A 14,031-nucleotide genomic window follows, 5' to 3' on the forward strand; every position below is an offset into this window, starting at 1 on the left:
GTCTCTGTTAAGGCCTTTTAACAATCTCCCAAATGATCCTTACATAGGTAGTCTATGAACTACACTTTGAGAAACATTGATTTAAGGATTTCTACCTGGAATGTCTTTATTCCAGATGAAGCTTAAAAATTTAAGAAGAAACTTAGCTTATTCACCATTAGTATTAGGATAGCTTCAAATTTATTCATTTGTTGAGTGCCTACTATATTCCAAGTAGTGAGGTAAGTCCAAGGTTACAGAGATATATAAGACATGGTTCATTTCTTGAAAAGTTTTCAAATTTAGTGAGGAAGGTGAACATGCAAACAAGTAATTACAGTAATTAAAGTTCAATATATTTGCAATGATAGAAGTTTGGGCAGGATACATGCACAGGACAGGGGAGACAGTGAAAGGTCAGGGAAAGCTTCAGAGAGGTGAGGTCCCACAGGGCTTTGATGGATGAATGGCAGCTCATGGTACAGATCATATCTCAGTGAGGGAGGGGAAAAGGCAGATTTATCATGCTAGCACAGGCACACTGACCCCTAACCAGGGAGTCAAAGATGGACTAAAGAGTTTGGGATAGTATCTATTGCAGGTGCCATGAAGACCAGAAGGAGCTGCAATTTGACTCACAAGCTATTTGAGTTTATAGTCTATGCTATCTTTCTTGGGCATAATTTTAAAATGGGTGTATATCTACCATCTCATCAGCATGGGACCCTACAGTTTGGAGGCCTATCTATGGTCCTATTGGAACATCCAGAATCCCATCTCAAAGGCTACAGAAATGTTCCCAAGCCAAGCCACTTTAGACAACCAGGATATTACAGTGTCACTTAAGATTAAGGTTGTAACTCCTGTTTCTTTTCCCAGCTAAAATTTCTGGTCAGCTAAAAAATAAATAAATAATTTGAAAATGCTGGTTGTTATTAAACTTCAGCTTCTTTGACTACTGTCAGAGCTCAAGTATCTTCCTTTTCACGCGATTAGGTCAAAATGTCATTTAAAAGTAAACGAAGATTTTGATAAATATACTGTAGTTATATACAGTGTTAACATCGGAGGAAACTGAGTGAAGTGTACCTGGGAACTTTTGTATGCTTCCTTTACAGCTCTTCTGTAAATCTAAAATTATTCCCAAATAAAAACCTTTTGAAAGGGTAAACTAATAACGACTTCCGTCCTCATCATCAAGCTGTTTAGCATCTCCTCCCATTAAAACCAGAAGATAATTTTTTTAAGAATGAAAAAAGTGAATCAGAACCGAAATTCAACTTTTGTCTTACAGTTAAACTTGTAATGTATTTTCAGAACCATTTTAACAAAAATATTCCTAATAGTTGCTGTAGCTACATCGAGGACTGAAGTCAAAACAAGTTAACTTTGTGTGGCTTTTGTCTGATTTCCTTGGTAAACATGTCTTACTCACAGTCATTATTCACCATCCATATTTACAAGCTAGGAAAATGTTATTATCTCAAAGGCCACAGAAATGTTCCCAACCCAAGCCACTTTAGAGAATTGAGATGTCACAGAGGCAGGCCAGCCTGACTTGGAGGAGAGAGTCACAGTTTGTGAGGGTACCATGTATGTTTTTCTAAAGGAACTTGCGCTCCCATCCCTTCAGAGATGGAGCCACAGTGGATAAACCTCTTTATGCATTGCTCTGCTTCAAAGGGGACAGAAATGTAAACAGTGGCAGCACACCAGGATCGGGTTTCTTTGCTTTAGCCACCAAGAAGTCAGGAAAGGAAAACCAGGTATTTACTTAGGTTTATCATTACTATTGTCAGGTTTTCTTTTAATGATTGGAAAACAAAAGAAGAATCTGTTCAGAAACAAAGTACCACAGAGCCTCACTGTGATTTCTTTTCAACCACTCCTGAGCCATTTTTTTAAGTATAAAATTAAAAATTAAAATGACCTTTTTTGTTCTTTGTGGTGGTTGTCTACTAACAGGAATCTCTGACTCAATAATTCTTAAAATACAATGCTATATGAGACACATGTAGCCTATTTAAGAATGGAGTCAAATCATCTAAAATTGATTAGCATCTATGTTTTAATAATAGGGCCTGAAGAATGGATTTCTCTTTCTAGAGTGATTCTTCTCGGATAATTGAGGAATGGATTTAAGCACAGGCTTTTAACACCTACAGAAAGGCTATTCAACATGATCAATATCTGGGATGCAGCCAGCTAAGGCAGACTGAAATTTAAAAACAAGATAAAATAAAATAACCTTCTACCTCTGAAGTCAGTTGGAAGAACAGCTTTCATCAGTCAGGGAGATACCAGAGAGATAGAAATAGCAAGCAAGCAAGCAAGAAAGAGCTAGAAGACATGGCTTCAAAATTAGCCTTCAGTACCTTCTAGCTGTGTCTTAGTTGCTGTATTAACTGCTTTGTACAAATCATTTCACTTCATCTTCTTCATAATTCTATGAGTTGGGAGTCAATACCTACATTTTCTGCGTGAAGAGGCTGAAGTTCAAAGAAGTTGAGCAATACCACAGATCAAACAGCTAATAAGCAGTAGAGTGAGGACTCAAACCCAGATCCACTTGCCTGGTTTGTTTTAAGGGTATTATATATAACTGTAAGGAAACAATTCTAGTAATATGATTTTGATTTCCCAATTTCTGAGTATGTCCTTAGAAAAAGCCCTAGAATGGTATTCTTAGAGTACCAGAGATTTCCTTAAGATATTGCCTAAGAAGAAAATTATAAATGATGCCATCCTACAAAGAGCAAAGAATGTGCTATTTCAGCCTCCATTGAGACTTCAACTCTAGATAGCCAAATTCCTATTATCTTCTTGGCTTTCCTCACTTTTACAGTCAAAAGAATGGAAACCATCTCACAGGTCTGCCTGTTCTCTCTTCTGGTTTCATTTCTTTCTTTCTACAAGATCTACATGACCTGTATTGTTTTACTAAATATATTCCTTTTATTTCTGCCAGCCAGAGAACCTTGATGGCTTTCCCTCCTTCCATATAACAATACATTTCTCCTCCAAACTTCTTCTCCCATCAACTAATACGGTGAACTGAGTAGGAAAAACTTAATTGACCTTAGAATCAAATCATATTTACTCACTCTCACACACACACACACATATTCAAATTGGGGAGATAGACCTTAATAAAAGCAAATATAGAAATGAGTATTGGGTATTCAGGACTTTCAGTGGAACCAATGACCTGTTTTATTATATGAATGCAAATAAAAACTTATGCAAATTTAGATTCATAGAGGTAGAGTATTTAGAAAGAGTCTTGCTATTCCTTGAATTTGTGAGACTCTAGGTATATGTTAGTTTTAGTTCCTGGTACCACAAGATAAGAGGATAAATTATGAAAAGAGGGAAAGATAAGAGGTGGTTCAAAAGTGAGCAGTCAGGATGGTAAACTGGGGCTAGCAAGCTTGGAAAAATGAAAATATTTGATGGATTTTTTTTTTTTTTTCATTTTTGTCCAGTGGCTAGAAGTAGGAACTAGGTCTTGGCGGGGGGGTGATTATAAGGAGACTGATTTTAGTTTGATTTAGAATATATGTGTATACATTTTAAAAACATAGTTGTTTAAAATGGGTTGATATGATAATGCTGAGTTCCTCATAAACCAAAGTATTCAAGAAAATGATGGATATCCTCTTTAACTTGGATGTTGATTTTATCTCAGATTATTCCAATATGAGAAGTCTCAGATTCTCTGTTCTAAATGTCCTACTGAACAATCCCAAGAAAGCAGAGATGGAAAATGAATCACTATCCAACTCTTTTTTAAAGAATTTCCTTTTTCTACAAGAGACTGTGCTGGACTTTAGGGGAAAAAAGATGGCAAAAGCAAAGTATGCTATGCTATTCCCTCCTCTACCCCCTACTCCCCACCCCCCAAAGATTACAAATCACATTGGAAGACAAGACTGATGCAGTACACATAAGGCAATTAAACGAAAATTTAACAATTAAGTGGGAATAAAGACCATGAAACAGAATATGTAAAAATTGATGAGGTAAAGCAATCAGTTTAGAAGACAAGAGGGATCGTGGTAGGCTAGGCAAGCAGGATACACGGAAAAACTAGGACTACAGTTTGGCCTTGAAATAACAATCTCATACACTGAATGCGTGTACTCAACCTTAAATAGTTTGCAGGTATTCTTGCATATTTGTCTCTAATTTAAAGTAACCTCAATTGTATGTGCATGTGTGTGAATGTGTATATTAACACATAAGCATATGTAAATATGTATATATAAAGATGCATATTTGCATTTGTGTGTAGAAAAAAATTTTGAGAGTCTATTATATGAAAGTATAATTTCTGGTGGAACTTCCAGACCTCCTCCTAGGAAAATGGCAAATCTTAGACATTCTTTCATCTTCCGAGTTGGTTCTACATATCTGCAGTGGAGGAAATGGGTGCATTAGTTCAAAACTGCTTCCAATTCCAAACAAATCAAGTAAAATGAACAATAATAACAATAGTAACAACACGGTGAAAGATGGCAAAGGAAAATCAGCATTGCCCTCAGAGTCTACTTTAAAATACAGCCCAGTAAAAGATCACTGGTGTAAAATTAAAAGGAGACTGAGGATTTACCTGTACTTGCTCTAGAATCCTAGTGAGAGTAGTGTAAGAGATGAGTAAATAAAGTTCTCAAAACTTACTAAGACCCTTCAACTTTAGTGGAACAAAATTTTGGAGGTATAGCAGCCAGGTAATAAAGACACTTAATATTCCCAGAGAAGTCCCTTGCCCATCTCAGGCACTCATAAATAGTTATTTGGCTGGTGAAAAAAAAGAAAAAAGGTTTTTTTCTAAGCTTAGAAATAAGCACAATTGTGCTGACGAACTAGAAAGACATGCCCAGCCCAAAGGCATTCAAATATAATTTTTCAGGTCCAATCTGGTCCAACTATGGACCTTTATTTATTTCTTCTGATTAAGGTCTGTGTGGCAAACAGGGAATCTCTGCAGTTTTCAAGTGTCCAGATGACCAGTTTTTAGCATGGGAAAAAACTCATTTTTAGCCAACATGACCTTGATACTTAAAAAAATAAAATAAGAATGTGCCACGGACTTGATTGGTGGAGGTAGGGAAAGTTCAGAGTAAAATCTAACTGGGAAATTATATGTTCACTTAAATTTAAGAGTATTGGGTATTAAGTACCAAAATGAGGCCTTCTCACTGTGATGCTAGGTTAGAACAGAAGATTTGGTGTCTGAAAGTTGGAGTGGCATTTCTGGCTCTGCATCTGCAGCAAATCTGTGAGTCTCAGATTCCTTGTCTGGAAAATGGGCTGAATAATATCAATCATGTACAACCACAGAGATATGGTGAGGGTTAAGTGAGATAATGTACAATGTGTGTGAAAGTCTCCATAATCTGTAAAGAATTATACCAATGTATTCTTATCATTAAAAGTAGTTAACAATAGCATTGCCATTTTATACTAAAAACAAATATTGTACTTGGCTTATCACTAATTCAAAGAAAGGTCTATTCTAACTATACTCCAATAAAATTAAAATATTTTTTAAAAAACAAAGAAAGGTCTAAATTGACATGAAAAAATAAATCTTCATGATAGAAAAATAGAGCTTCATGTGGGCTCTACATCTGATATGGTTGTATTAAACATTTTGGAACAATTAATTTGGTGGTTGTCTCTTTTCTAGGATTTTTAAAATTCTAAAAATTCTCAATTCTGTATACCCAATTTAGATATTTTTATATTTTTCTTTGTAGCTTGCTTTACTGTTTTTTTCCTGAAAGAGAATGACTTGCTCCTCTCTGCTCTCTGAGCAGCCTCTGGGAATTGATACAGAGGAGAGAATCTCTGTTGGTTGTAGGCTCTGTTCTGCAGACACCCCCTAATCCTCTGTTTACCACAACATGAGTCTATTACCATAGAAATGATAGCTGAGATCCCAGATTCAACATCACTGACTTCACAGCAGGGCCTCGTAAGCGGAGAAGCCCCGCTGACAAGGAGAAGCACAATCACTACTACTATTATCAGAAGAGTAGACAGTCTGTGGCCTTGAAAGAAAGGGTAATTGTCAACATCGCAATAAAAATGCATGAATGAGCTGTGTTGTTGGGATATGCTGTAGCTCATTTTCTGTGTAACACTGCCTGACTAAAAGTAATGATTTGAAATTTTATGTCATTTAATAGTTTGCTTTTAAAAGGTCAGCAGTTTCACTTGATTGCATTTGTCTCTCATTGAGATAAGAAACAAGCAGATTCTAATTCATCTTTACAGTGCTGTTTCTGTGCTCAAAGATTTCCCTTTTCATGATGTGTTGTTTTTCTTTGTGTTTGTTTGTTTGTCTTGTTTCTATTAATAGAAGAGAGTGAACCTGAGCAAGATACTAAAGGTATTTTTTTTGCTTTCTGCACTGCTTCTTTTTAAATGTATGGTTCGATTCCATTGTTTATTTCTCTGACCTTGTAAACAACTCTGAGTGCCATGATTTTGTAAGGAAATAACAAACGATGTACGGGGACTATTAATTCAGCATTTAACAGTGTTATTAGATGGGCTGCCTTATTACATAATATAGTTATTGAGCATTTACTTTTATTAAGAAAAGTTTGAATCAACAGAAATGTTTAAACTTTGTACCCCAAACTCTGAAAATGCAAACAAAATGAAATGACGTAAATCAGCATGAGAATATAAATTTCACATAGATTGGAATAGAAAGATCCTCTGACCAAAAGCCTTGGGGGGACAGGAGGTGAGGGTGTCGCAATCTTTGGAGACTTGTAAAAATGTCAAGGTGCCAGCTTAGGTTTTTACTATCATTACTTGAAGTGGACAAGTATTATGCAACTGCTCCAAACCAAACCAAATCAATCAAACTGTTCTAATCTAACTTTTGTATATTTTGGACAAAATTCACAAGTTCTCATATAATACAGTTTGGCTCTAGGAATAAACCCTAGGGTGGTATTCTTTGAAACAGCACCTCCTTATCTTAGTATTTCAAATAAGGTATCCGAGATGTCTTCCTATTTCTAAATATCAGGCTGCTTATAACTAAATTTAGATAAAATTATTTCACCTGCTCCTGTGTGGTTTTGGGGGGGTTTGTTTATTTGTTTTTTAGTTTTTGTTTTTGCTTGTTTTCAATTTACTCCTGTTAGTGCTGGTTTGAATCAAGTAGCCTCCAAGACCTCTTTAAGAGAAGCTAGAAAATTAGAAAGAAGGAAAAGAACGAAAGAAAACATTCATGCAAACTTATTGTGTCCTTTGAAATAATTGCTCAGAAATAGAATTTATAAGGGACTTCAGTATTCTTCTGGTCCTACTCGCTTACCAAGAAAAGAGAGGCAATTCATCTCAAGCCAAACTGCTTATTAATTTCAGGATTTAACTTGGGCCCCCCACCTGTTAGGCTTTCCATTACCCCACCAGGGAAATTTCAGAGTGTATAATGGCCCTACTTCCTTATTACAAATTCAGATTACCCCTTAAAATGACAACCAATAATAAACTTTATCATATATCTGAAAGTGCTTTGAAAAATGGAACGAGATAGATGGGGCGGTGTGGGGGGGGGGAAGGAGGGAGGGAAGGAAGGAAAAGAAAAGAAACAGAGAGAGAAAGGAAATGAGAATACAATACGGTTATATTATACAGAACTTTGGAATCACTGGCTGCTTAAGCCCAATTTTGGATACAGGATTCTCAACCTGCAGTTAGTATTGTAAACTTACCCCAGAGAAAGTAAAGCCCAAAACTCAGGACTAGATACCATGAGAGAAAACCCAGGGATAAATAGATTGCCCGTGTCTATTTTACATGTTGCAGATGAACAATAACGTGCTTGCCCATAGGAAAGCAAGTCAGAAACAGCTCACAGTGAATTGAAGAATGATGGATAAAACTATTTGTAGAAAGAAGAGTTGGATAATTTTTTTCTTTAAAAATCCACATCAAAACAATTGTAAACATTTTCCAAATTACTCAGTAATGTCATGCCCCTTCTATTAAACAGCTTGTTTATGCAACAAAAACACTTTTATATTGTCTTTCATGCAAATAAAAGGTAAAATAGGGATATTCAAGGGACATTTATTTGAAATGAAACCTATCACATTACTTTTAAAATGGATGACTTAGAACGAATTTTCAGTTTGTGGCTACCGCTAAAACAATGGGAGTTTATTATTGAACTATGTTTAAGTTTATTATTACAAGTATACTGTTATCCATGGGGCAGTCTGGCATTTATTTTTAATGGCAACTGGCTTTATTGTTTTTAATGTTTGATAAATGTGGTGAAATTTCCTTCTCCATCCCTTCACCTTTTATGCTTGGAACTGGTAACAAATACTGATGGGTATAAAAATATTAGCTTTATTGCTGATAAAGCTGGATTGAAAAATAAAGCTTCCTCTCCCTTCACCCAAGAATTAGAGTCAAGTGATCTACTGATTCCTCCCCACACCTCCACCTTTCACCTGGAGTCGTAGGATGGAGAAGTCCTGACCTGGAGAACGTACCTACTGCATATTACCCCATACCCTTCTTGTTTGCTGGGTAGCTGGCAGAAAGATGGCCCAGAGAGGATTGAGATACTCATCATATATACAAGCACTTTTCCCCAATCTCACCAATCAGAGGAGTCACTCATTCACTCATTCAACAAATATCTATTGAGTGCCTACCATGTACCATGCAGGGCTCTGGATCGATTGATCAATGAACCGACCAATGATCTGTCTATCTATCAATCAGCTTGTGTTAATGAACAAAGCAAGCTTTGCCCTTCTGATGCTTACATTCCAGGAGAAGAGACAGCCAACAAACAAACAAACAAATCAATACTTATGACATGGTGTGAGGGGGATGTGTCGAGAAAGCATTATGAGAAGACATCTGAGTCAAAACCCAAAAGACATTTGTAACCTTCTTTGAGGGAAGGAAACCGGCAGGAAAGGTGTAAGCTATCTTTCAATACTGAAAAAAGAGTCAAGTTTCTATTTTATCTTTTGGCAAGAATGTGGGAGGGCAGGAGAGACCAGCTTCCCTTTATTTCCTGGCCTTTTTTTTTCTCTTAACCCATCAGACTTAACAATGAAACCCATGATCAGCCAAGGGTATATCTGCCCCCTTGGAGCAGGAGACCAGCAGGTTGTCAGCACGACCCTACATTCATGAAGCCACCTGCAATGCCAATGGTGCTCCTTTCTGTACCCTCCTGTGCCCCACTGGACCTCCCAGAAGGTTCTGATATGGGACAGAGCAGCACATTAATTAACTCCAAGGCTACGTTGACCTCTAGAACAATGATGGACTCTGTTTTAGTTACCATCGCACATAATTCTTAACTGTGTTGTGCAATGTGGATCATCAGAGGTTTTGCAATGAGCCCAAATGATATTCCAAATAATGTAACGCCAGCCAAAAGAAGAGAAAAAGCCATAAATTACAAAATAAATAAATAAATAAACAAACCCTCCCTTATTATTAAATTCCAGGAAGAACTGAAAGTCCCCAAATGAAAATTCTTGCCTTTGTAAATTAAAGCAGAAAAAAACAATCTAGATTTCATAGTTTCTTATGCTTCTCATCTTCAGCCAGAAGGCTCTCATTCAGGTTTAAGGGCACACTGACTATTGTCATCTTCAGCAGCTGCTGTCTACACTTTTCCAGCATTCATGGAATTGAATTAAACCCACTCTCAATCTTTCAAGGATCCTGCTTTTTTTCCCAGATTCTCGAAGGCAGTGGGACCCATAAAATGATCATTGCAGTAGACTCAAATTCAAAAAATTCTGGACACACAAGTATAGCCCCAACTCCTACAAGAGTTATTTCAGCCAAATGATGAATGTGGACTCAATTATGTTGTGCAATCTAGGTCTCCATTATTGTTGCCAGAAAACATCAGAAGGAAAAGAATCCCTGGGTGTACCCTCGCTCGGATGCCAGTCGCTCTGTGTTAGTTGTCAAGGGTCCACAACCTGTGAACTTAGACTAAGTTGGGAGAAATCTCCTATCAGGTGTTCAGATGGGGTACCATGTTTGTCGCTCTGGAAGAAATGTACACTGCCTCCTAGCTGGCTTGTCTTCTTGAGAAATTTAGACTTTCCAATGGGGACAGCCTCTGTCTTCTAGTCTTGATTGACACTTCCTTCGGACCCATCCAGCATTTTGCAACTTTTTAATTTTCCATTTCACCTTGGAGCCTTGTTTTTCTGGAACTCCAACAGAGGTGCAGCCTTCACCCCTATTTTAAGAAGGCAGTTTTATCTCTCACCGCCAGGCTCTCAGAACTGGCTCCAAAATTTGTGGACCAGGTGCAAATGACAGTGAGGGCCCCTAGTTCAAAAATCACTTATAATTTCAAGACACAGGCAGCAGAAAAATAAACGAAGTATGGGGCCCTCTAAGCATGGTGCCCTGGGGAACTACACAGGTCACTCGCTCTTGGAGCTGACCCTGCTGACCACCATAATGACTGCTATTCCTCTTGCTATGGAGTTTTTCAGGTTATAACTATTGCCTGCTAGGGAAAATTTTCCCTGAGTCCCACATTTTGTTTCGATTTGGAATCATCCCCCACAGAGCTCTGATCTAAAACTGTTGTGGTTATTTCTGAACTCTTAGGACTGACATCTCTGACAAATGTTTTTCCTCAGAACCTTACCCTTCTTCAGGTTTTAGGTTTTCTAGTACCTTATTCTATTTCAATGGCAAAAGAGGAACGTGTCCCATTGCATGTTTCTCTGGAGCTGTAGAGTAGGCTCTACTGCAATTTTTAAACTTTTTAATGTTAAAACTTTTCAATCTTACAAAAAAGTAGGTACAGTAATATATTAATAGTAAACTCCCATGTTCCCATCACCCAACAGCAACAATGATCAATAGTCTACCATTTTTGTTTTATCTAACCCAGTACCATTTTATTGCTGCTGGTTTATTTTAAAGCAAATCCCAGACATGAATTCAATCAGTCCATGTGTACTTTAAGGCTTTTTAACGCAGTCACATTACCATTTTCATTACCCCATCCATCCCCAGTTAGCACTAATTTCTTAATACCATTTACTACCAGGACAGTGCAATTTTTATTTGATTGTCTCAAAAAACTTCTTTTTACATCTGATTTGTTGCATAAGAATCCAAATGAGAATTCACACATTACATTTAGAGCTATGCCTCTTAAGTCTTTCTCAATCTATAATAGTTCCCTCTTTTTCTTTTTTCCCCCCAATGTTATTTATTTGGTGAGGAAACAAAATAACTTGCCCTGTTCAATTGTCTATATTTGGGATACGATTGAATTGTATCCTTATAATGTTGTTTAACATGTTCCTCAATCCTCTATTCTTTTGTATATTGGTAATTAGACCCCAGGACTTACTTCAAATCAGGCTCAATTTTGTGTTTATTTGGGGCAGGGGGGAAAATTCAGCTTCCTTTTAAACATTAAATCCACTTTTTTTTTTTTTTTTTCACACTTTTGCCTTGAAGTTGGCACCTTCCTTCCTTTTTCTTTCTCCTGGCTTTAGGGTCCAACATGTGTATTTCTAGCATGCTCTTCTAGATTCCACCTCTTAGAGTCCTCAATATCAAAAGATAGAAAGGTGAGTTCAGTGATGTTGAGCATTCTTTCATGTGTTTGTTGGCAATCTGTATATCTTTAGAGAAATGTATATTTAGGTCAGAAATGCAAATGAAAACCACAATGAGGTATCACCTCATACTAGTCAGGATGGCCATCATCAAAAAATCTACAAACAATAAATGCTGGAGAGAGTGTGGAGAAAAGGGAACCCTCTTGCACTGTTGGTGGGAATGTAAATTAATACAGCCACTATAGAGAACAGTATGGAGGTTCCTTAAAAAACTAAAAATAGAACTACCATATGGCCCAGCAATACCACTACTGGGCATATACCCTGAGAAAACCATAATTCAAAAAGAGTCATGTACCACAATGGTCATTGCAGCACTATTTACAATAGCCAGGACATGGAAGCACCCTAAGTGTCCATCGACAGATGAATGGATAAAAGAAGATGTGGCACATATATACAATGGAATATTACTCAGCCATAAAAGGAAACGAAATTGAGCTATTTGTAGTGAGGTGGATGGACCCAGAGTCTGTCATACAGAGTGAAGTAAGTCAGGAAGAGAAAAACAAATACCGTATGCTAACACATATATATGGAATCTAAAAAAACAAATGATTCTGATGAACCTAGGGGCAGGACAGGAATAAAGACACAGATGTAGAAAATGGACTTGAGGACAGGGGGAGGGGAAAGGGTAAGCTGGGACGAAGTGAGAGAGTAGCATCGACATATATACACCACCAAATGTAAAATAGATAGCTAGTGGGAAGCAGCCGCATAGCACAGGGAGATCAGCTTGGTGCTCTGTGACCACCTAGAGGGGTGGGAGAGGGAGGGTGGGAGGGAGTCTTAAGAGGGAGGGGATATGGGGATATATGTATACGTATAGCTGATTCACTTTGTTATACAGCAGAAACTAACACAACAGTGTAAAGCAATTATACTCCAATAAAGATGTTTAAAAAAAAGAAGATGATCAATAGATCATGGGCGTTCGATTCTTGTGGTTAAGGACAAAATTTATATTTTCCTCAAATTTATTATGTTCTAAAATATGATCAGAAAATACAAGGTCCAATTACCATCTCTCTCTAAAAAAAAAGAAAGGTGAGTTCATCTGAACCTGCAAATCTGGAATTAGAACTTGCAAAAAGCAAACAACTGTCAAACAAATCATATCCTCCTATATCTCCTTGAATTATGTAACCCTTTTAAAAAGGTATTCAGAAATCAGACTAACTTCTAATACAGCTGAATTTGATCTAGCCTTGGCCTGTACATCTCCTGTCTACTATATACTATCTCTTCTGTACTTTCCTTTCGAATACAGACTCCACAAATTTCACAGTTTTAGAAGAACTAAGCATCAAAGCCTGGTGTTAATTGGAATTTCATAGTCTAATATTATGTTCTGTGTTTAAGTCCCAGAAAACAAAAGGCGAGAGCAAAAAAAAAAAAAAATCATGTTTGCAGTGAATGGGCAATTAAAAGGATTCCATAATGGTCTAAAGAACACTGGATTTGAAGTCAGAGGACTTGAACTCAGGTTTCTCACCCATCAGTTTTATTACTTTGGGGAAGAAACTTAAATTACCTGGGATTTGGTTTCTACATCTATTTAATAAGAGGAGAAATCTAGTTGATCTCTGAAGTCTCTTCCAAGATTAGTGATTCTGTGATTCTAAGTACCCTTCAATTTATTGTACATTCTAAACCTCATCTCCACTCTTCAATTAAAGGTAAAATTTCTTTTCACACCAGAAGAACTTCCTCTTATCTAGTTAGTGGGGATTCAGCCTCAGAAAAGAATATAAATTACCCATTCTCCTGCCCACTTTTGTCTAAAATATTCCTTTTCTTTTTGACCCTGTATGCTCATCTCACTCTCTGAAAAGTTGGACAGATTTTGTCTGTCTTCCCACTATGATACAGTTGAAGATGTAAAGCATTAATTAATTAGTTCATTAATTCAATTAAATATTATTACTTTGGTAAGCACTCTCCTAGGTACTGAACAAAGCAGGCAAGGGTTTTGGTTGCTGAGGACTCACGGTCTACTGAGGGGAGACAGACAATAGACAAAAAAATAAATAACTTCAGATAGGGGTAAGGTCTATAAAGACAATGAAACAGGATGATGAAAAAGCGAATGGGGGGAAGGTTAGACTTTACGTTGGGTGGTCAAGGAGGCCCTTTCTGAGAAAGTGTCACTTAAACAGAGACTTAGATGATACAAGGAAACCACCACATGAAGATCTATGGGATGAGTGCTCTAGGCTGAAGGATGGCATGGGCATCTCTTAAGTTGGGAACAAGCTTGGTGTATTCTGGAGCGGTGAGAAGCATAGGGTCATAGCATAAATGGCTTAGAAGCCAGGGCATAGCATTTGATATTATCCTTAAGACAGAGGGAACATGGAGGATCCTTCACAGGAGA

General features: G+C 37.2%; 1 protein-coding gene across 1 annotated transcript in view; it reads left to right on the plus strand.

Moving 5' to 3' along the window:
- MUSK (muscle associated receptor tyrosine kinase) overlaps positions 1–14,031 on the plus strand; it is a 91,985-nt gene that overhangs the window by 42,497 nt on the left and 35,457 nt on the right. The window contains exon 7 of the mRNA XM_059926537.1: positions 6,347–6,376. Within this exon, the coding sequence (XP_059782520.1) occupies positions 6,347–6,376 (30 nt within the window). The remainder of the gene's footprint in view (positions 1–6,346; positions 6,377–14,031) is intronic.

This window comes from Balaenoptera ricei, chromosome 6, assembly GCF_028023285.1.
Source record: "Balaenoptera ricei isolate mBalRic1 chromosome 6, mBalRic1.hap2, whole genome shotgun sequence".
Classification (NCBI taxonomy): Eukaryota; Metazoa; Chordata; class Mammalia; order Artiodactyla; family Balaenopteridae; genus Balaenoptera; species Balaenoptera ricei.